A 25,214-nucleotide genomic window follows, 5' to 3' on the forward strand; every position below is an offset into this window, starting at 1 on the left:
GACCCGGGTTTCGCTTGACGCTTCGTCAGCCTCAAGCGAAACCCGGGTCAGGTCTCAACACAAGGATATGTTTTAAGGCATTTTAAAACATTTGTGTGAGGATTCGTATATACTACATTTAGGAAGTGCGGAAAAATCCTGCTACGAAAGTCATATCCCTCTATGGAGATTGAAGCAGCGCGGTCCTTCATATAAAACGCATTACTGTGTGAACTTGCCCATATCACTTCAGGACCTGCAGCGCATAGAAGACAGGCAACGTATTCTGAGACTTTTTCTTTTTGTTTTTTCTATATAGCCATTAGTGCTTTAAAGGGAACCTGTCTATAAAAAGCAGAGGAGTCAGCAGGCAGCATGTTCTGGAGCAGGACTTGCTGAGCAGACTAATATATCGTTTTATGGGAAAAGATTCTGTATAGCTGTATACAGACTCGTACAGAAATAACTGTCAGTCACTGCAGGGCTCCAGATGGCGACCAAAACGGTCGCCAATGCGCCTTAAAATTTGCAGATGGCGACAAGACTTTTTAGTCTTGTCGCCATTTGCGACTGTACCGCCGCGATCCTGCGCAGCCTAAGTTCAGTAGGACACGGCACAGTGGAGAAGGAAGGAGTCCCTCCCTCTCCACTGTGACGCTGCCGCCACTACCACCAATGGGGAGATAGCAGGGAGGAGGAGGGGAGGAGCTGTCGCCACTGCGCCGCCAATGAAATGAATGTAAAACATAAGTGTCTGCGACTCTGCAGCGGTATCACAGACCCGGCACCCGGCCTCAATAACAGGGCATGCGATCCGCGGCCATTAACCCCTCAGGTGCCCCAGATCGCATGCCCTGTTATTGAGGCCGGGTGCCCGGTCTGCGATACCGCTGCAGACAATTGTATGGAGTCAAAGAGGACCTTTCGTGGGTCCAAAGAATCTGAACTTATCAGCAGGCTGCATAGAGCGGCGCCCAGGGATCTAAGTGCACTTACTATTATTCCTGGGCGCCGCTCCGTTCGTCCGCTGTGGCCCCCGGTCTTTTCAGCATTCAGAGGAAGGAGGAGGAGACGCCAGTGTCTGTCCTTCTCCCTGACAGCAGCGCTGTCCAATCACAGCACAGAACTCAGAGCCAGGGAGGTTTTTTCTCCCTGGCTTTGAGCTCTGCGCTGTGATTGGACAGCGCTGCTGTCATGGAGACGGAGACACACTGGCGTCTCCTCCTCCTTCCTCTGAATGCTGAAAATACCGGGGGCCACAGCGGACGAACGGAGCGGCGCCCAGGAATAATAGTAAGTGCACTTAGATCCCTGGGCGCCGCTCTATGCAGCCTGCTGATAAGTTCAGATTCTTTGGACCCATGAAAGGTCCTCTAGTGCGCTCTCCCAAAGCCTCTCCCCCCCCCCCCCCCCCTTTCCATTATCACTGGCCACAAGTCGTCCCCGTCTCCCTCCCATTGTTATATGGTGGCCACAGTGTCCCCATCCCCTTCATTGGTGGCAGTGGCAGATTACACTGCTGGGGCTCAGATAGTTACCATGGCAGCCAGGAAGCTACTGAAGCCCTGGCTGCCATGTTCAGCTCCCTGCTGCTGTGTGTACTATGCACAGGGCAGCAGGGAGAGTGTGAGGTCCTATTCACCCTGATAGAGCTCTATCAGGGTGAATAGGACAAGGGATGACACGATCCAGGTTCTAGTCCCTAATGGGAGAAATGGTTGTCAAATAAAAAGTAAAAAAAAAACTAAAAAAATACTAAAAGTTTAAATGGCCCCCTTCCCAGTTTTACATATAAAATTTACAAACAAAGAACATATTACATATCGCCACGTCCCAAAAAGTGTGAGCTATTAAAATATTAAAAAATATTCCCGCTCGGTGAAGGCCGTAACAGAAAAAAAAACCTCTAAACCACGCAATTCGCCATTTTTAGTCACCTTGTTCCCCAGAAAATGTCCCTGGATGTGAGAGGCATGTGGTGCTGTTTTCTCCTATATGTAGTGCACCTGCGTCTCATCTTCTCAAAGTCCTTTTTTTTAAAATGATATGCATTTTAAATTTGGCGACTAAAAAATGTAATTTGGCTCCTAAATTTTTTAGTTTAGGAGCCAATGGCTCCTGGTCATTTTTTTTTGTCTGGAGCACTGCACTGATAAGACTGCCCCCATGACTCCTAAGCAAAGAAAAAGCAGAGACTTAAAGAAGCATTCCCACAAAAAATGTTATTCTCTGATATGTTAGAAAGGTATGTGATGTAAACTGTAGTGAAGGTAATTTTCATACCAGCGACTGTATTTGTGAGTTATAACCTCCCTTCTGAGCCTTAGCTACAGGTTCTTCTCCAAAAATTAGCATATTGTGATAAAGTTCATTATTTTTTGTAATGTACTGATAAACATTAGACTTTCATATATTTTAGATTCATTACACACAACTGAAGTAGTTCAAGCCTTTTCTTGTTTTAATATTGATGATTTTGGCATACAGCTCATGAAAACCCCAAATTCCTATCTCAAAAAATTAGCATATTTCATCCGACCAATAAAAGAAAAGTGTTTTTAATACAAAAAAAGTCAACCTTCAAATAATTAAGTTCAGTTATGCACTCAATACTTGGTCGGGAATCCTTTTGCAGAAATGACTGCTTCAGTGCGGGGTGGCCTGGAGGCAATCAGCCTGTGGCACTGCTGAGGTGTTATGGAGGCCCAGGATGCTTCGATAGCGGCCTTAAGCTCATCCAGAGTGTTGGGTCTTGCGTCTCTCAACTTTCTCTTCCCAATATCCCACAGATTCTCTATGGGGTTCAGGTCAGGAGAGTTGGCAGGCCAATTGAGCACAGTAATACCATGGTCAGTAAACCATTTACCAGTGGTTTTGGCACTGTGAGCAGGTGCCAGGTCGTGCTGAAAAATGAAATCTTCATCTCCATAAAGCTTTTCAGCAGATGGAAGCATGAAGTGCTCCAAAATCTCCTGATAGCTAGATGCATTGACCCTGCCCTTGATAAAACACAGTGGACCAACACCAGCAGCTGACATGGCACCCCAGACCATCACTGACTGTGGGTACTTGACACTGGACTTCAGGCATTTTGGCATTTCCCTCTCCCCAGTCTTCCTCCAGACTCTGGCACCTTGATTTCCGAATGACATGCAAAATTTGCTTTCATCCGAAAAAAGTACTTTGGACCACTGAGCAACGGTCCAGTGCTGCTTTTCTGTAGCCCAGGTCAGGCGCTTCTGCCGCTGTTTCTGGTTCAAAAGTGGCTTGACCTGGGGAATGCGGCACCTGTAGCCCATTTCCTGCACACGCCTGTACACGGTGGCTCTGGATGTTTCTACTCCAGACTCAGTCCACTGATTCCGCAGGTCCCCCAAGGTCTGGAATCGGTCCTTCTCCACAATCTTCCTCAGGGTCCGGTCACCTCTTCTCGTTGTGCAGCGTTTTCTGCCACACTTTTTCCTTCCCACAGACTTCCCACTGAGGTGCCTTGATACAGCACTCTGGAAACAGCCTATTCGTTCAGAAATTTCTTTCTGTGGCTTACCCTCTTGCTTGAGGGTGTCAATGATGGCCTTCTGGACAGCAGTCAGGTCGGCAGTCTTACCCATGATTGCGGTTTTGAGTAATGAACCAGGCTGGCAGTTTTTAAAAGCCTCAGGAATCTTTTGCAGGTGTTTAGAGTTAATTAGTTGATTCAGATGATTTAGGTTAATAGCTCATTTAGAGAACCTTTTCATGATATGCTAATTTTTTGAGATAGGAATTTTGGGTTTTCATGAGCTGTATGCCAAAATCATCAATATTAAAACAAAAAAAGGCTTGAACTACTTCAGTTGTGTGTAATGAATCTAAAATATATGAAAGTCTAATGTTTATCAGTACATTACAGAAAATAATGAACTTTATCACAATATGCTAATTTTTGGAGAAGAACCTGTATGTCATGTGACCAACACTCTGCCTCTCCAAATAACACGTGATGTAGCAGGCTGGTTTTGAATCTGTAGAGAAACAGATGGGCGCACCATAGGGTAATTCTGTGGGTGTATAATGGTGAACAAAAAGAATTGGCAAGGCTCACCTTGTGTGGTTGTGCGGATATAGGCACAACACTATTGTAGGTATTTTCAAACAAGCCTGGACGTCTGGATATGGCGGTCTGCAGCCTCGGGACCACGAGGGATCTTCAAAAGGAGAAGCCTGGAGCCCCCAAGAAGATAGTAGTGCAAGAAAACAAAACACGTCCCACGGCGCGAATTACCGTCTACCAGTCACCAGGGTCAAGAAGGAATCTTTTAATGCAGCAATACAACGCGTTTCGGGGAATCACTCCCCTTCATCAGGTACAAAAGAGGGTCAAGAAGATTCCTTCTTGACCCTGGTGACTGGTAGACGGTAATTCGCGCCGTGGGACGTGTTTTGTTTTCTTGCTCTCCAAATAACACAGCATCTTACATGGGGACAGGAAGTCAGTTTCTCTATGTATTCCTATGGGAGCCTCAATGTCTGTTTTTTATAGGAATGAGTAGAGAAGTAATTGACTTCCTGTCCTGTGTCAGTTGGAGATTAGAGAGTTGGTCACATGACACAGCTCAGGATCAGAAGGAAGGTTATATCTCACAAAAACACTCACTGGTGAGACGATTACCTTCACTACAGTTTACATCACGTACCTTTCTAACAGATCACAGAATACAAATTTGTGTGGGAGTGCTTCTTTAAATGACAAAATTACAAGTTACACTGAATCTCTTCCTAGAAAATGTTTTATCGATTTGCTCCGCTGCTCCTGCTCTGTAACATGTTCCACGACCGTTGTGTGCATCCGTGGCCGTTGTTCCGTTTTCCGTGATTTTCTGCGGACCCATTGACTTTCAATGGGTCCGTTGAAAACTTGGAAAATGCACCGTTGTTCATCCGCGGCCGTGATCAGTGTTTCCTGTCCGTCAAAAAAAATAGGACCTGTCCTATTTTTTTTGACGGACAACGGTTCACTGACCCATTCAAGTCAATGGGTCCGTAAAAAAACACGGATGCACACAAGATTGGCGTCCGTGATCCGTGGCCGTAGGCTACTTTCACACTCAGACGGATCGCAGATCCCTCTGCATAAAAGCTTTTTCAGAGCTGAGTTTTCACTTTGTGAAAACTCAGATCCGACAGTATATTCTAACACAGAGGCGTTCCCATAGTGATGGGGACGCTTCAAGTTAGAATATACTACAAACTGTGTACATGACTGCCCCCTGATGCCTGGCAGCACCCGATCTCTTACAGGGGGCTGTGATCCGCACAATTAACCCCTCAGGTGCCGCACCTGAGGGGCTAATTGTGCGTATCATAGCCCCCGGTAAGAGATCAGGTGCTGCCAGGCAGGAGGGGGCACACCCCCCTCCCACCCCAGTTTTTAATTCATTGGTGGCCAGTGTGCCCCCCCTCCCTCCCTCCCCTGTATTACATTTATTCGTGGCCAGTGCGGCCCCCCTCCCTCCCCTGTATTACTGTACATTCATTGGTGGCCAGTGCGGCCCCCCTCCCGCCCCTGTATTACTGTACATTCATTGGTGGCCAGTGGGCCCCCCCTCCCTCCCCTGTATTACTGTACATTCATTGGTGGCCAGTGGGCCCCGCCTCCCTCCCCTGTATTACTGTACATTCATTGGTGGCCAGTGCGGCCCCCCCTCCCTCCCCCTCCTAATTAAACCCCCCCCCCATCATTGGTGGCAGCAGAGAGTTCCGATCGGAGTCCCAGTTTAATCACTGGGGCTCCGATCGGTAACCATGGCAACCAGGACGCTACTGCAGTCCTGGTTGCCATGGTTACTTAGCAATTTTTAGAAGCATTATACTTACCTGCGATGTCTGGTTGCCATGGTTACCGATCGGAGTCCCAGCGATTAAACTGGGACTCCGATCGAAACTCTCCGCTGCCACCAATGATGGGGGGGGGGGGGATTTTAATTAGGAGGGGGAGGGAGGGGGGCCCACTGGCCACCAATGAATCTACAGTAATACAGGGGAGGGAGGGGGGGCCCACTGGCAACCAATGAATGTACAGTAATACAGGGGAGGGAGCCGGGGCCCACTGGCCACCAATGAATTTAGAACTGGGGAGGGAGGAGGGTGTGCCCCCTCCTGCCTGGCAGCACCTGATCTCTTACAGGGGGCTATGATACGCACAATTAACCCCTCAGGTGCGGCACCTGAGGGGGTTAATTGTGCGGATCACAGCCCCCTGTAAGAGATCGGGTGCTGCCAGCCAGCAGGGGGCAGTCATGTACACAGTTCGTAGTATATTCTAACTTGAAGCGTCCCCATCACTATGGGAACGCCTCTGTGTTAGTATATACTGTCGGATATGAGTTTTCACGACCTAACTCAAATCCGACGGTATATTCTAACATAGAGGCGTTCCCATGGTGATGGGGATGCTTCAAGTTAAAATATACTATCGGATTGGAGAAAACTCCGATCCGATGGTATAATAGGGACTCCTGACTTTACATTGAAAGTCAATAGGGGACGGATCCGTTTGCAATTGCACCATATTGTGTCAACGTCAAACGGATCCGTCCCCATTGACTTGCATTGTAAGTCAGGACGGATCCGTTTGGCTCCGCACGGCCAGGCGGACACCAAAACGACTTTTTATTTCATGATCACGGACCTCCGGACCCTGTTTTTGCGGACCGCAAAAAAAAACGGTCGTGTGCATGAGGCCTAAAACACATTTATGGTAAGTAAAGGAGCCACATGCTAGAGCAGAATTTCTGCCTATTCATGTATTGGCATCATTAATATATATTTTTGTTTTCACAAAATAACATTTAGAAAGGCTGGACATAAGTGGAGCTCTTCTTGAAGCAGATGTGCAGACTTTTTGCACAGAACTTTTCTTTAGAAAAAAGACCTTTATTGTATGTTTTCAGATGTAACATCCTTTGTCTATAATCATTGTCCATATCATATGTTTTTAAGGCTACTTTCGCACTCGCGTTTTGTGCAGATCCATCATGGATGGATCCTGTCAGATAATACAACCGTCTGCATCCGTTCAGAACAGATCCGTTTGTATTATCTTTAACATAGCCAAGACGGATCCGTCTTGAACACCATTGAAAGTCAATGGAGGACGGATCCGTTTTCTATTGTGCCAGATTGTGTCAGTGAAAACTGCTCCGTCCTGGCACACAATGTAAGTCAATGGGGACGGATCCGTTTTCACTGACGCCTTGTGTGCCAGGACGGATCCATTTGGCTCAGTTTCATCAGACGGACATCAAAACGCTGCGAGCAGCGTTTTCGTGTCCGTCTCCAAAGCGGAATGGAGATGGAACTGATGCAAACTGATGCATTCTGAGCGGATCCTTTTCTATTCAGAATGCATTAGAATGCAAACTGATCCGTTTTGGACCGCTTGTGAGAGCCCTGAACGGATCTCACAAACTGAAAGCCAAAACGCGAGTGTGAAAGTAGACTAACTGTGCTAATACAAAGCTTAAAGGGGTTGTCCCACGAAAAATATTCTACAGTTTTCAAACCAACACCTGAATCTGAATACTTTTGTAATAGCATATAATTAAACATTTCACATAGCCACTGAGTTATTCAATGAAATGTATCTGTATAGCACCACCTGCTGTTTGTTTTTTGTTTTTATCCTCTCATTTCTTTGTCCTGCTCACTGAGAAGGCCGCACATGCTCCGTTTCATCCTTCAACTGCCTGAGCTGTGATAGGGAGAGCATGGACACGCCCCCTGAGCTGTGATAGGGAGAGCATGGACACGCCCATGTGAGGTACAGGGCTGGTTCTAGCTTTGTTAGAAAGAGATTGTTATGTACTATGAGGTCTGGTTTTCATTTTTTAGATTAGTCATGGGCTAACCCCTTTAAGGCCTAGAACTGCTGAACTTTGTCTAATGTTTAATAAATCCAGTTATTGGCAAAGTGACCTGGAATCACTGCTGTTCAGAGCTTCCTGGCGCTGAAGGAATGAGAGGTGCAGTGCAGTGTCTAGATGTGAACTTTGCTTGAAGGGGCTATCCCATGTTTGATGTAAGATATTAAAACCAGACATAATATAGTACATGAGAACCTCTTTCTAACAAAGCTAGAACCAGCCCTGTGACTCTGAGATGCATCCAGAGATCTCCCCATTCATTACTCAAACCTGCTAGATTTATTTTAAGCTGGCAGCTTAGGGGGCATGTCCTTTCTCAAAGGGCATACCCTGTCTGCTGCAGCTAGTGGTAGTTGAAGGACGGAACTGAGCATGTGCTTCCATCTCAGTGAGAAGGACAGAGAAATTATAAAAAGAGCCAACAGTAGGTCGCTATATACAGATAGATTTAATTGACTATCTCAATAGCTATACAATTTTTTTTTTTTATTACATGCAACTACAAAAGAATTCAGATCAAAGTGGTGGTTGAAAACTAATATTATTTGGTGGGCAACCCTTTTTAAAGGGGCCATCCATTGAGGACAATGTCATTGCCTAGCACCTACACATTTCTGCGGGAGGAATGAAGTGCACCATGTATCATATGGTTGCTATCCAAGGCTGGGTTTTCAGAATGCATACGTGACATTGTAGAACACGTTCTGAGAACGGGCACGCTGACTAAACCCTTGAACTGATATACCTACCCTACCAGATGGTGCATTTCTTTATTCGTGCACTCATCCCTGCTATCTTCTGTATTTCTTAACATTTGCGCAGGGACAAGCAGTTGTTGGTGTGCACAGATAGAAGCAGGAGACTCCTATTGCTGGATGCTTTGTGTGGATGGGGCATGTTGGTGAATGGGACTAGTTGTGACATTGCATGGAATGGAATGCAGCTATCCTAAGAATACACACTTGTGCTGGAGAAGCAGCTCTGATATTTGGAGAAGAGGACTAGCAGAGGCTTGGCCCAGCACTTGGACCTAACATATGTTTCCAGTTTGACTTTGAATCTGAGAATTCTTCTTTGCCTCTCACATCCTTGTTCTGGAGGAAGTTTGTGAGACGCAGAAGAATGCACAGATGTTCCTACTCATCTCTGCACCCTGGGTTTCTAGTGGGCAACTGTCTGTTCCAATTCCTCAAACGTGTTAGATACAGAGATGTTCTCACAAAAATATCTGCAATGACAGGACCATAAGTTTCCAGTTTACTGTTTTTTTGTTTTTTTTTGTGTGTGTTTTTTTTTTTTTTTTTACCAGTATGAATTTACAGCAGCCAAGTCATGTTAACTTTACAAAGTTGAAAGCAAGCCTTGAACTTTTACAGCCCAGCAAATAAGGAAGCCTTCTCTGTCTTCGTTCCTGTGGTACTTTCCAGGGTGATAGTCGTTTTCTCCTCAACCCTAGCACTGGGGAACCACCAGAAGGTTGACGGACCATTAATGTTAGAGTTCAGTAGACCTCCTTATGAGGATTTGAATTGATTGACAAGTGTCCCTGAAAAATATTGGCCAACCTAATAAGAACTGAGCATACTGTTGTAGTAAACTCAAGTAAAAACGATAGAACCGCAGTATAGAGGTAAAACAATACATTGAAAAACAAAGCATCTAGTGAAGAACCATGTAATATCTCTGTAAGTCCTACAACTATAAAGAGAATATAGAACTAACAAAAACAAAGTAAAGCCATACAATTGGTACTCCTATATCAAAACTGCCTAACAGAAAACTGACCTTATTATCCAACCAATCATAGTGCAGCTTGTATTTTCCAAACCAGTTGAAGAAATGAAAGCTGTCCTGTGGTTGGTTGATACGGGCAACAAGAAATGTTTTCATGACCCATTGGAGCAGATTTACTAATCCTGTGTAATATTTAGAAAGACAATGTACACTTAAACTAGACAAGTCTAAAGGCGCACAAGATTTATCAAACTCCCTGCTGGATAATAAATTTGCATCTTTTGCCTAATTTTACACCATCTAAGCCATGCCTTTTGCAATAAGCCACTCCTTCTTGGTGGATAAGGTGCAAATAATATCTAAAACACAAGGGGAAATGTATCAAACTGGTGTAAAGTAGAACTGGCTTAGTTGCCCATAGCAACCAATCAGATTCCTCCTTTCATTTTTGACAGCTCCTTTGGAAAATGAAAGGCGGAGTCTGATTGGTTGCTATAGGAAACTAAGTCAGTTCTACTTTACACCAGTTTGATAAATGACCCCAATAGTATATTTGGTGCAAAGCATGTATGCCAGGTTTGGAGGGCAAATTAGGCCACCATTCTGCCACATTTAACTCTAGATCTCTCCTAGTATTGAGAAATTAGACCTAATATAGCCATAAAATATTCATATTTTTTAGATCATATTAAAAGAAAAGTCTATATAAAAATTATACGGTCAGTCAAGAATATTGGGGTACAGACAGTGGCACGACCCCATGTGTCTGTACATTAGTCATACAAATATGACTGTATGTATATGGGTATGACCCCATAAACACTTAAAGGGGTTCTGCACTTTGTTTAAACTGATGATCTATCCTCTGGATAGATAATCAGCTTCTGATCGGCGGGGGACCCATGCCGATCAGCTGTTTGAGAAGGCAGCGGCGCTCCAGCAGCGCGGCGGCCTTCTCACTGTTTACTGCTGGCCCAGTGGTGTCACGACTAGTATCAACTGGCCTGGACGGGGCTAAGCTCCATTCAAGTGAACAGAGCTTAGCCGCGCCCAGGCCAGTGATACTAGTCGTGACGTCACTGGGCCAGCAGTAAACAGTGAGAAGGCCGAGCCGCTGCCTTCTCAAACAGCTGATCGGCGGGGGTCCTGGGTGTCGGACCCCCGCCGATCAGAAGCTGATTATCTATCCAGAGGATAGATCATCAGTTTAAACAAAGTACAGAACCCCTTTAAGGCCTTTATTACACCAACAGATTATCTGACCATTATCTGTCCAATCCGACCAATAGTTGGTGTGTATAGTAAAAGAGCTGTGTGTGTAAACGGCCATTTGACCAATGATTGGACAGAAAATCTGTCAGATAATCTGTTGGTGTAATAAGGCCCTTAACCATACTCTTATCAGGTTGAGGTCAGAGATAAGAGAAAATCACAGAAAAAGATACAAACCATCCTGCACGATATAGAACTGAATATGCGGATGTACATGGCAACATTTATCAAAGAAAAATCAGACGGGCACAGATGTGTTTTGATCAAAATAAATTGGCTATGATTCTCAGATTTTATCATATCTGAGTGAGGGCTTAGTCCATATATAATGTTTGCATCTAATGTGCATTATTTTTCGTGATTTTTTTGATACAGATAAGAGCTGTACATGAGCCTCCAGCTGATGGGATTCAAAGAAAACAAAGTCACAGCTTGCAAAAAGACATATATATATTTTTTTAACTCTGGTATCTCAGAAAGCTCAGTACTGTACGGCACATGCTTGGGCACCATTTAATATGCACCGTACACTCTGTGACAGTACATTGTGTGAGGTTGTGCCAATAGAAAGTACCACACAAGGCACAGTCGAAATGAAGCATAAAAAAAAAGCAGACATATATTCCTATAATACATACAGAACTGGATGAAGTGGAACTCTAAGTGAGTTTATGCTTGCCAAAATCTCTCTGATTTATCTTTGCTGTATATGCCATGATCCCGGGGTGTGGAATTGGTAGCGGGTGAGTCATACTTTTGTCTGCAAGTGCTTATCATGCGGCTAACCACACTGCACACTGGATTGGAAGACTTTTAGTGCCCTGGACTCTGGTGAAAGAGGTAGTGGCCACATACTGGATTTCTGTGGGCAGGAAAGAATTCAATTATCACAGAGTAAAAGCATCAGTGCCAATATAGATGTGCAATCCATGAAAAACAAAAAGGTTGAATCGTATAATAAATAAATAAAAATACCTAAATCAAATAGTAAAAGCGTCATTTAATGAGATCTGTCCGCTCGCATGTCTGTCTCCCAGTGAAGCAGTTATTTTTGGGAAAAGTAAGTATTTGCAAAAACAGACAGGTGGGAGAAATGACAGTTCATCTTAAAGGAGAGTGGGACGTTCTAACACATTGGTGGTAGTGGCGTGGCACACTCCCATATCCGAAAACAGGGCATAAGATAAAGGTCGACAGATGGCTACCTCTAGCAGTACCCATCTTGACCATCATTGCAGACTGCTCGCAACTCATTTATAACTTCTAGCAGAAATGATACAGGAATGGCACAGCGTAGAGTCATTAGAATAGATGTTCCAGAATGGTTATTACATGGGGAATGCAAGGAGTTATTAAACCAGACATGTCCAGAAAGGCTACAGGTCCTTTTTAAAGGGGTTGTCCAGGATTTTACAACTGACAGCCTACCCTGATGATAGGTCATCACTATATGATTGACACCCCGCACCCCCGCTGATCAGCTGTTCTACTGTAGCTCCAGTGCTGGAACCAGACAAGCTTCATCCACTATGACGGCCCCAATGAGAGATGACCCTTGACCTCTGTAGGGGCAGGAACACACAGAGTTTATATCTACCCCCCATCAATAACCATCTTTGTCCTCTACAGAATGAACAGAACTGTGTAGTGCCCTGAGATGCTGCAAAACAGCTGATCGGAGGGGGTGTTGGACCCCTGCCAATCAGATGGTGATGTCCTATCCTGTCACCAGCCAGGCAACTTCTACTGCTGGGGACCTCTATTCGTCTGCGACAGAACTGTTTCAGCTCTCCAAAAATGTTCTTTTCTTCATAAAATACCAATTCTGGAGCATCTTTTCATATAACGGTGTCTTGTTCTTCTGTGATGACTACTAGAGATGTATGTATGCACAGACATTTGGGGGCTTGTCATTACAGACTTTGACACGGTCTGTTCATTGTTGCCAGTGTCAGACTGTGTAGGGACACACGATAATTGAATGTCAATAAATTCATAAATATTCAGGAGGAATAACAGGGCAGCAGTGCAATGCACAGTTATAAGAAAAGATGTGCCAGAATTGGGATTTTGTGGGAATGTAATTATGTAACACTATAGTACATGGAGACCTATGATGTACCCAGCATACAGTTTCTTCTTTGATAGATCGTCAGTATCTGATCGGTGGGGGGTCCGACACACGGGACCCCCACAGATCAGCTGTTTGAAAAGGCAGCGGCGCTGGCTGCTTTTCCTGGGCCTAGTGACGAAACGTTCGTCGGTCACATGGCCTAGGTGCAGTTTAGCCCCATAGAAGTGAATGAAGCTGAGCTATGATACCAAGCACAGCCGCTACACAATGTACTGCGCTGTGTTTGGTGAGCACGGAGAAGGCCACAGCGCTCACAGGAGCCCCCGGTGCCTTCTCAAACAGCTGATTGGCTGAGGTCCCTGGTGTCGGACCCCCACTGATCAGATACTGATGACCTATCCAGAGGACAGGTTATCAGTATTTAAAGAGGACCTTTCACCGATTATTACCCTATGAACTAACTATACAGATAGGTAGAGCGGCGCCCGGGGATCTCACTGCACTTACTATTATCCCCGGGCGCCGCTCCGTTCTCCCGTTATGCCCTCCGGTATCTCCGCTCACTAAGTTATAGTAGGCGGAGATTCCAGTCCCTAAGTTATGGTAGGCGGAGTCTGCCCTTGTTCTGCTCTAGCGCTGGCCAATCGCAGCGCAGAGCTCACAGCCTGGGAGGTTATTTTCTCCCAGGCTGTGAGCTCTGCAATGCGATTGGCCAGCGCTACAGAAGAACGAGGGCAGACTCCGCCTACCATAACTTAGGGAACGGAGATACCGGAGGGCATAGCAGGAGAACGGCGCGGCGCCCGGGGATAATAGTAAGTGCAGTGAGATCCCCGGGCGCCGCTCCACATGTCTGTATAGTTAGTTCTTAGGCTAAGAATCGGTGAAAGGTCCTCTTTAAATCTCGGAAAACCACTTAAACTTTTGAGAGTAGATTGACTAATTTTGGTAACTGTAGTTGTAATGTATGATCATTGATAATTACCCATGTGGAAAGTCCCATGGTAATGCTAGGGACGTATCCTCACTATAGAGAAGAATCTTCTTCATGACATGGCTGGATATCTTGCATTTGGGGGGTACTGTTTCTCTATACGGAGAGCGCCTAGTTAGGAGTAAGGAGCCTTGAAGGCCAGGCAGTGCTTCTCTGGGAAAAAGGTGTAAAAATTGACTCATTCCAAAAAAGAAAAGAGAGCTGAACCTCTGATGCCCCCAGAAGTAATGTAGCAATCCTATCCGAAGTCAGTGCTCGACCTTTAACTTAGATAGTAAATAAGCCCGCACCTCATCTGCAGATGGCTGTTTCAGGGGGATTGCCCCTCATCAGTGCACAGCAGAAAGAACTGGTTTAAGTGCGTGGGAGGCCCCCCGTCAGATACTATTTCTCTTTATGGAGAGGGCCTAGCAGGCATAAGGATTCTTATAGGGAAAAAGGTAATGGTACACCCATAATCTGCTCTGAACTGATGAGGGGCAGTCACCCCAAAATGGCGGTTTGCAGATGACGAACTGGCTTAAGGATTATCAAAGTTATGCCTTAAGTCCTGTTTAAGAGGTCAAGCTTTGATTTTTATTTATTTTTTTAGGATCGCTATCTTATCTGGTGGCATCAAAGGCCCAGTTTTCTTTTCTTTATGGAAAGCGAGCGAAGTTGCATAGGTTTGATCTTGCACACACTTTTTGAAGACATCTGCTGTGTGCTTGTGGTTTCTGCTCGGTTCTTGGCATGCCAGACATTTTTCTTTAAAGTATGCGGAGCTAATGTAATGTGCTGGTCAGCAAAAAGACTGTAGTAGTTATATAAGCTACCTTCTCACACTGCCCTCCACAAACATTACGTTTTGGTGCACTTTAGGTGTGTTTTGTTAATCTGGAACCACACTGCCAAGTGAACTGTTTTCACATTAGTTTTTTAACAAAACTATAAGCATTTAATGATGGCAGATAGGCAATGGTTGTGGAAACCTGTAAATCCAATCCAAAGGCTAACATAGTCTTGGCTTCCGGCCCATACATTGAGATAATTAACCCTATCACTAAGTGATGCTTTCTACAAGCCGGCACGCTTGTGCATTCAGTTAGGCATATTTCATACGAGCGATGCAAAACTCGATCTTCCTTCAGTTTGCATCAGTGTTTTCTGCAGGTATGTTTTTGATGCGTTTTTCACATGCGTGAAGAAAAACCTGAATCTCACACAGAATCTCCTGTTTTTTTTCTTCATGGATCCATTGTGTTCAATGCACCAATCTTTCTTGAAAAACACATGAAGATGAACATGTTCCGCTTTTTCCTGAACGGACAGATGGTCAGTGTAAAACAATGCTAATGGCTTATACCCATTGAAATGAACGGGTCAGGGTTCAGTCCGTTGCAAAAAACGAACTCATCAGGACGTAAAACTGGTGTGAAATAAACCTTAGATCACCAGATTGTTATGAGTGGCCAGTTACTGATTTCTGCAGATCGATTTGTCACAGTCAGAGAAAACAGAAAGGCGCTCCTAGTGTAAGCGCGTAAAGACATGTATAACCAAGCAAGGTATGGGTGGGCTGAAATAGGCACAACACTATTGTAAGCTTGTAACATCAAGCGATTGCCTGGGTCTGGTTGCCAGCAACTTCCAAGTAGGAGACAAACTGAAATTGTTGGTGAAGCCGCTAAGGTGCAAGTGATGGATCCAAATTCAGATCATTTTAGGAACTGATACATTTATTGTGGTCTTTTTAAAAGCAACTTGAAGAACAGACTTTAGAGACCTGAAACACGTTGTTTTTAAAAGACGTCAATAAATGTATCAGTTCTTAAAATAATCTGGATTTGGATCCATCACTCGCCAGATAGCGGTGTCGCCCACACTTTCATTTTGTCACTTGCATTTGGCCAGAAAACTACTGCTTGGTGCTATGGGCCCTGTGAAATCTGTTTTTAGTTTTAAAAAAGAAGAAAAGAAGTGATTGAATATATGCCTGTCACAATCTAGAACATGCTGCCCCAGATAGAACCACGTGAGCAATGCCGCCCAAAATAGCTGCTTCCTAAAGGGGTTAAAGCAAAGTATAATGCTAAGTTGTGGACTGTTTCGTCATGTAGTGTCCAATATTTACACAAAACCAGAAACCCCCTTTAACTATCACAAGCCAATTAGCTAAAAGTAAACGTGAACCTGTCACCTGGATTTTGTGCCTAGAGCTGAGGACATGGGTTGTAGATGGCCGCTAGCACATCCGCAATACCCAGTCCCCATAGCTCTGTGTGCTTTTATTGTGTGAAAAAAACGATTTGATGAGTCCTCTCCTGGAGATGAGTCACATACAGGACTCATCTCAGGTTAATTTACATATGTATCAAATCGTTTTTTTTACACAATAAAAGCACACAGAGCTATGGGGACTGGGTATTGCGGATGTGCTAGCGGCCATCTAGCAACCCATGTCCTCAGCTCTATACCCAAAATCCCGGTGACAGGTTCCCTTTAAGTGTCTTTATTGAAGTCCAGAAGATGTTAGTTACAATGTCAAAAAAATGAGCATTTGAAATTAAGACCCATAAAATGTCCCATGTGTCTATAAGGTCCTTATCTCATAGCCAGGCTGATTTTTGAGTTGACTGAACGAAGTACATTCAATTGATATACAGCTGGACTGACCCATCTCGGGTGCCTTGATTGACCAGTGTGTTCATGTACATCTCTCTTCATCCGTATTGTACCGAGCCTATATGACCGTTAATAAATGACCGTCCCAGCTTCTGTAGGATTCAGTAAAAATACATTTTGGCTTTAAATGTTGGCTTTGACTTGAATAATGGTCAAGTGTTTCCTTTATCTGTGTTTATAAAAGGAAAGTATGAACAGAAACCATGAGGGAGTCTAACGTTTCCGTTATTGCCATTTCTGGTCTGTAAGGTGTGGTGTGCAAGAGCACCAGAAAAAATAGAAGAGTAGTACTTAAAGGGGTTTTCTAACTTTATATCAGACCTCACAGAGCGGCCCACCCGCGGTGGTGATCATGCTTGCCTGGTACCCACCGCAATTTGCTGCAGCGGTCATGTGCCCCCTCCGTCCTATTTCAATAGGCCGGAGGCGGCATGTGACCGTAAATAGTGAAGAGAAGGCAGCGACTCGTACAGCGCTGTGTTTTCCTCAAACAGCTGATCAACGGGGGTGCCGCCAATCTGTTTTTGATTTTCTTATCCGATTCCTGAGAATGAAACTGCACATTGGGTGGCTGTGAGCATGACCCAATTGAGTGCTGCAGCCCCTTCATTCCAGTATCGGTGTATACTAGTAGTCACCCCCACAAATCTGAAAAAGTGGTGGAATACCCTAGCGATATCTGGGGTAGGATACTATATTTCACAAAGAAAATTAAAGCTCTTAAAGGGGTTGTCTGAAAGGTGTTTTAAATATATATATATTTTTTTCATGATTTCCTTCCAGCCTTCCAAAAGGTATAACTTTCTACTTTTCTGTTCACATAGCCATAGCAATGATCTGCAGGTGTGCGTATTCATTGGGTAATAGGATCATTGGCGTGGTCACCTAATTCATCATTTGCCAGCAGCAGATCGTGCCGTCTAAACACTTCTTAGTTTTATAAGCCTGAAGTCTTTAAATACTGCAGGACAACCCCTTTTTAATATCTAGAGCAGCGTTTATAGCGAGCAACTCATCAAAGCTCCTCTCTGCCCAATGATAAATTGTGCTCATGAATGTTCCCCTTCTGGGTTTCTGCATTTTTAGTTGTTGGCGCAGGAAGTGGACTTTTCAAATGTTGTGCTTGTATCTATTTCACTAGGCCGGAGAGTCAAGTCTTCTGAAGGGTCAATTCTTTTTTGCCAAGTTAATTTCTTCACTTCTCCATGTTTATGATGAATATAATGTGGACATTCCTATCTAAAGAGATGCTTGTTTTAATTTATAATGAGTGCACTGTCTCCCTTAGCATCATGAGCACAAGCTGAATAAGCAATACTGTAACTTGGCGTAAATTCATGTGAATCAATGTGTCCATTATCGTGCCAGGAAATTCTAGTTCATCAGACTTGCCAGGAATACGTTTTGTGGTGATAGCTTTAGTGTGTGTTCACCTTTTAATTAGAATAACCAGAATATTTTCTATTACTATGGCATTATTGTACTTTATTTGGTTTGCAGAGTGCTGTTGCGTTGTGTTTTTTCTTTGTGTTTCTAGCCATGGCAGCGCACACCTGCGCATTGGGATGTGCTGACTAACCCCTTTATTTTGCAGTTTGTACTGGAGTTGTGGCTGACTCCATTTAGTCTTGCACCCCTGACTAGCCTGTCTGCCCCATAGGCTGATTTTAATTAGTGTAAGTATAAAGCTGTAGCCTGCACTCACTGGAAGACTTTTGGCACCAGGAGAGGTATAGAGTGGACTCTCATTGCATTCATTGGAAGCCGACTGGCATCAGGAGAGATATAGAGTGGGCTCAGCATGCATGTTGGTACCTGCATTCCCTTAATTTAATGGAGGCCATTTTGAAACCCAAAATGATAAAAAGCAGAGTGGACCCAACATGCATGTGGAACCTGCACTCCCTGAATTTTATGGTGGCCGTTATGGCACATAACAGGTAGCATTTAGTAGGGATCGACCGATATAGATTTTTTTAGGGCCGATACCGATAATTTGTGAACTTTCAGGCCGATAGCCGATAATTTATACCGATATTCTGGGAATTTTCATTTTTGAGGAAAAAAAAAAATCCTACACAAATCTGCTGAAAATTAATATGTTTATTGTTAACGTGTATTTATTTATTTTTTGTAAATCTTTTTCATTTATACTTTAATATTTTTGTGTTTTTTTTTTTTTACTAACTTTTAGCCCCCTTAGGGACTAGAACCCTTGTCCCATTCACCCTGATAGATCTCTATCAGGGTGAATAGGAGCTCACACTGTCCCTGCTGCTCTGTGCTTTGTGCACACAGCAGCATGGAGCTGAACATGGCAGCCAGGGCTTCAATAGCGTCCTGGCTGCCATGGTAACCGATCGGAGCCCCAGGATTACACTGCTGGGGCTCCGATCGGAGGAGCAGGGGAGAGGGGACCCTGTGGCCACTGCCACCAATGATTAATACTGGGTGGGGGGGCGCACTGCGCCACCAATGTTTTTACTATGGGGGTGGGGGGCGCACTGCGCCACCAATGATTAATACTGGGGGGCTTGGGGGGGGGGGGGGGGGGCGCACTGCGCCACCAATGAAGATAAGTCTCTCAATCATTCATATACAGGAGGCGGGAGCTGGCTGCAGAATCACATAGCCGGCTCCCGACCTCTATGAGCGGTAGCTGCGGTCCGCGGTAGTTAACCCCTCAGGTGCCACAGCCCCTCCCCCTCCTCTTGTCTTCTCTCCTCTCATTGGCGGCAGCACAGGGGGAGGGAGACACTGCTTCCTTCTCCCCTGTGCTGCTGAGGGAACACGGAGAGCGCTGAGAGCAGCGCGTTCTGTGTTCCCAATACGTTATCGGTATATCGGCAAAATAGATGCCGATAACTGTCAAAATACTGAATATCGGCCGATAATATCGGTAAAACCGATAATCGGTCGATCCCTAGCATTTAGTGTTAGGTTCCCGTCTTACAGAGATCGCCTTGACGCGTGGCAGACGGGCCCAAATAGTTTTGTACAAAATGTGTTTGCCAAGAATCTAAAATTTACAAAATAAGCATAGCATTAGCACCAGAATATTTTCTATTACTCTGGCATCATTGTATTTGGTTTGCAGAGAGCTGTTGCATTGTGTTTTATTCTTTGTGTTTCTAGCCATGACAGCGCACACCTGCGTATTGGGATGTGCTGACTGACCCCCTTTTTCTTTGCACCTTTTAATTGGAATTATCTGGGAGACCAACGTTCCTTATCTAATAGTAGAAAATAGCCACGTGCACCCATGTTCAAGGTCTGGGCCTAAGGTATTCCCACGTGTATACTTCCTGATACCTAAGGGTTTTCATGACAAGGGGCCTGCCTGCAGCCACCCTGAACATAGTACACCCTCATAGTATTGCTATGCTACTAGAATGCACCCTTTGACAAATATGATACGATAACTTTACACCAGACATAAGGGATCTAGGATTGTTTGAACACGACAGATAAGCTTTCCAAACACCTGAATGGAACAAAGGCCGAGATGCATGACTGCACCAAAGTTATGAACAATTCTCCTGCTAGATGATATTCAATCAGGCAACATGGTCTTTCTGGGAGGTCTGGGCTGCATGGCCTTACATTTTAAGAATTAAACCATTACCTGTCCAAGTTTATCCATATTTTATATTTATTCTGTATGTCAAAGTCCAAATGAAAATTCTGTAAATGAAAATTTACGCAGACCATCAGGTGAAGATGTCCCTCTAGGTCAGGGATGGCCAACCTGTGGCTCTCACGCTGTTGCAAAACTACAACTCCCAGCATGCCTAGACTGCCTACAGCTATCAGCCTACACCAGGGCATGGTGGGAATTGTAGTTTTAAAACAGCTGGAGAGCCGCAGGTTGGCCATCTCTGCCTAGGTGTAGATCACACATGTAGATGAGTCTTTCATTGGTTGCAGTTCCACCAAGCTGAACAATAGTAGTTTTCTCTGAGTTGTTTAATACATCTTTCATTTAATGTATATGTTTTGCTTTTCAGTCGCCCAATGATGACCTCAGGAATCTGGCCCTTTCTGGACATGTTGGATTTGACAGTCTGCCCGACCAGCTAGTCAACAAGTCCACATCCCAAGGATTCTGCTTTAATATATTATGTGTTGGTGAGTTAGTGTTTTGTTTGATGTTACAACAATTCTATGTTCTGTCATTTTAAAAAAAAAGTCCAAAAAAATATTTCTGCCCTTATCACTGTTACATGCTTTATAGCCAAACCTTTACATTTTTACGAAATAGGGAAGCCTGTCTTCTTCAGGTGTAAGGTTATGTATTTCAAAGACAACGGCCAGGCCTTTGGCATATTCAGTAGAACTTTGTCTGCATGGAGGTTACGGGAGTACTGTTTCTCCTTTTGGAGGGCGCCAAGTTGGCGTAGGGAGTCTTATAAGCCAGACAATGCTCCTTGGGAAAAAAAAAAAGTATGCAAAGTAGGTCTCCCCTAGGAATAAAGAAGCAAAACATTTACTGAGACAAATCTCTTCTTGATGACCTATTGACCAGGAACTATTCCACCCTGCCTTGGGGAGTGTTGGTCATTATAAGTCCAGGAAATGGATAGAAATCTGATAACTTGCTAGAAATATGGCTTTTTTTATCCTATTAGAGCAGGAAAGAGCTGTTTAGACACCCAGTCTATGTAACTTGTAGTCATTTCTTGCCCATGCTGGTATTTATAGAACTGTCATGGACTGATTAAAAAATGTGTTTTCTCTGGATGCACTTTGTTCTCTAGTTTACAGCAAATTGAAAATTTGTTTAGAGTATTAAACTTGGAGGCAATTACATCTTCCATATGGTAGTACTTGGCCGCTGGAGCTAGAAATGAAAGGAACATAGTCAATGTTTCACAAACTCTCAACCAAAATAAAGCATTTGTGAAATTTGGTGAGGATTAGTATAGCAAGTGACAACAAGTGAGCCCATTTACACATAGGGAGGGAAAATATTTCATTGTAGATAAAGGAAACCCTGCTGGTTCCTATCCCCAGCCCATACCTGTGTCTGTCAGCAGTTTTGCACTTACAAAAGACTCCCTTTGACAAAGATATCCTATGCAACAGCATCTGTAATGGACCATGGTGAAATATTTTTTTCAACAGATGTAAACAGTGAAGTGATAAAATGCTTTATGTAAAATAAGAATTAGCCCGATGGACATACCAGTTAATATAGAAAGTTAGGGGGTCATTTATCAAGCTGAAATACGTCTATATTAGGCGTACTTCAGGTGCAGATTGACTTTTCCCCAATCACGCTAGTCCTAATAAAGTGCGTGTGGGAGGGTACGGGCCGGCAGGCGTAGAAAAAGCTCTAAATGTAAGACAGCTAGGAAGAATTTAGAAGCGGTGGTGGATCCGCCGAAGTTATGAAGAGGCGGGCGCCTTTTCATAACTCCGGCGGATCCAGTGCAGGGGTTTATTAAGACCGGCGTCTAAAACGCCAGTCCTAATAAGTGTTCCCCTTAGTTCTTTATTTACAGCAGCCGATTGGCTGGCTTGATGTAGTTCAGAAACTGATAACTGCTTCAGATTGTGCTGGGATTTCCTGCTTTATTGAGAATCCCGATGTCTGACCTATTCACATGACTGCTACAGGAACATCAGAGTAGAAATAAAATACATCTGTTAATTCCTGCTTTTAATATCCAATTATGTGAAATCCTGTGGGTTATACCGGTAGTTAGTTCATATATACCCCTTGCCGACTGATGGGCAGATGCATGATGTGAAAGTCCCAAATGGATATGTGGTTGTGGATGATTCATTCATATGTTTATACTGGAAAACCAGAATTGTAAAGCTCCCTTTTAAGTATACTTTATGGGACATTTTTACTGCCTGTTAATTTCTCAGATGTGATGACATGCAAGACCTTAGAGCGGAGGTAGCATTACTGTAGTAATGTATGTGCTTTCTAATCTTTGATCATGCCTATGAACCTGTGAGAGTTGTTGCTGGTGTTCATAGAGGGATATGCTGCCTACAGTAGTGAAACCATATGTGTCCCACTAATCATTAAATCATGTGCAGTACCGTTTTTATTTCTCCATGTAAATGGAGCAAAATGATCGCCAATCCATTGGCTATCGCTATATTGTCAATCGATGCTCATTGAGAACAAGAAATCTGCCAGCCAAAAGGACCCTAAAGCTGGCCATACTTGTGAGATAACACTCATTCGCCGACAAATGCCTCTCCTGATCCTCCTGTACATACAGTATGCATGCTTGGCTCGTCTGATGTAAATGGAGGCGCGGGGAGAAAGCTGCTGGCAGACACCACTGGCGATGGCTTAGCTCTCTGAGAGCAAGAAGATCAGGCAGTTGCAACTTGCCCGATCCTTATCTTCCCCCAACATCTGCTGCTGGGGGAGAGTTGGGAGGCTCCATACACATTAGATGATAGAACGTAGCTGCCGAATTCGGTGGGCTCAGTTGACACAGATCTATTGTATATGGCCATCTTTAGGCTGCATTCACACTGGATCAGCAGATCATGACTAAATAGATTATGATCCACCATCGTTTATTCTATGAGCAGTTTAAACAGTCCTCCGCTGGATATGGGTACTTTCACACTAGCGTTATTCTTTTCCGACACTGAGTTCCGTCACAGGGGCTCTATACCGGAAAAGAACTGATCAGTTTTATCCCCATGCATTCTGAATGGAGAGTAATCCGTTCAGGATGCATCAGGATGTCTTCAGTTCAGTCATTTTGACTTTTCAGGATGAAGATAATACCGCAGCATGCTGCGGTTTTATCTCCGTCCAAAATTCAGTGACACTTGCCGGAATGCCATTGGCATGCATTAATGCCGGATCCGGCCCCGAGTGTTCCGGCAAAACGGATCTGGCATTGCGGTCTGCGCATGCACAGACTGCAAAAAATTTGAAAAAAAAGCCGGATGCGTTTTTCCGGATGACACTGGAGAGCCGGATCCGGCTTTTGAATGCATTTGTCATACGGATCAGGATCCTGATCCGTCTGACAAATGCCATCAGTTTGCATACGTTTTGATGGATCCGGCAGGCAGTTCCGGCGACAGAATCCTCTACCGCAAGTGTGAAAGTACCCTAAGCGGGTGTCGGACCCCGCCGGTCAGATGCTGATGATCTATCCAGGGGATAGATCATCAGTTTAAGCAAACTGCAGAACCCCTTTAAATATAGATATTGACATGGAAAATTAAAAAGAACATTAAAATAAAAAATAAAATACAAAGTTAGACATAAAAGCATGATTTAAACAATAGGTATTTTTCTGATGACACATTCCCTTTAGTTGATTCTTATGATAAGTAACAAACAATGGGGAAGATTTATTTACCGGTACTATTAAAAATGCGGCAGTTTTATTTGACACAATTTTAAAAAATCTGGTTTACACGCTTTGCACTGCATTTTTTAAGGGTTTTAAATAGAGATGAGCGAACTTCATGTTATAAAATTCGTTCACTCTTCGTTTGGTGGTAAAAGCAGAATTGCGTTATGGATTTCATTACCACGGACCATAACGCAATTCCATGTGGAATGCCTTTAGAGGCAGTTATTCATTCCGCCATAATAGAAGTCTATGGGCTGCATAACGGACCCGTCCCGTTTTCCGTTATGCAGGGGAGTCGTCTCCTGAATAACGGAAACGGGGCGGGTCCGTTTTGCAGCCCATAGACTTCTATTATGGCGGAATGAATAACAGAATGCCTCTAAAGGCATTCCGTCATAGAATTGCGTTATGGTCAAGTAAAACTAAGCCAACAAATAGGTCGTGTGACGTTAAATTAGTCCTGGGATGCCCAACCTGCGGCCCTCCAGCTATTGAAAAACTACAATTCCCAACATGCCCTGATAGCTGTAGATTGTCAGGGCATGGCGGGAGTTGTAGTTTTGCAACAGCTGAAGGGCCGCAGGTTGGGCATCCCTGGGTTAGACAGTCTATAGGTGCGCCAGATTTATCATCCAGGGTCAGCCACTGTGAGAACACTGGCACAGGTTAAGACTGTGTAGCCTAACTTCACACCGCCTATTTGTTGGCTTAGTGTTAGTGAGAAAATGTACCAAATGTATGCACTTTTTACTGTCTAACAACTATTAGGCAGCATTAGTATACCTGCCTCAATATTCCGGTCAAATGTCAATGGCCTATTACAATCCATGTAATCTTCATATTTGCTTATTTTCAGGGGAAACGGGCATTGGAAAGTCGACCTTAATGGACACTATATTTAACACGAAATTTGAAAGTGAACCAGTCTCTCACAGTGAGCCCGGAGTGCGGTTAAAAGCTAGAAGCTATGAACTTCAGGAGAGCAATGTGCGCCTGAAGCTAACCATAGTTGACACTGTAGGATTTGGAGATCAGATCAATAAAGATGATAGGTATGTATATGGGTAGGAACCGTTACCTTGGGATGTATACATATAAATCCGCATTTACCTGTTATGCTCCCACTATGGGTTTCCTAAATCTCAATGGCATTTCCTCTGTGAGGAATAGCGCAGTTTCCAAGCCTTTCCATTAGAGAAGAAAGTGGCTGGATCCTACATGTCCTCAGCGGCCCAGGAGAGGCA

At 44.2% G+C, this 25,214-nt stretch overlaps 1 protein-coding gene across 3 annotated transcripts in view; it reads left to right on the forward strand.

Annotated features, from left to right (window-relative positions):
- Positions 1-25,214, forward strand: part of SEPTIN11 (septin 11) — a 106,418-nt gene that overhangs the window by 40,651 nt on the left and 40,553 nt on the right. For all 3 annotated transcript variants that reach the window (XM_040418019.1, XM_040418021.1, XM_040418020.1), the window contains exons 2-3: positions 20,629-20,749; positions 24,827-25,022. In XM_040418019.1, coding sequence (XP_040273953.1) covers positions 20,629-20,749; positions 24,827-25,022 — 317 coding nt within the window. The remainder of the gene's footprint in view (positions 1-20,628; positions 20,750-24,826; positions 25,023-25,214) is intronic.

Source organism: Bufo bufo, chromosome 2, assembly GCF_905171765.1.
Source record: "Bufo bufo chromosome 2, aBufBuf1.1, whole genome shotgun sequence".
Classification (NCBI taxonomy): Eukaryota; Metazoa; Chordata; class Amphibia; order Anura; family Bufonidae; genus Bufo; species Bufo bufo.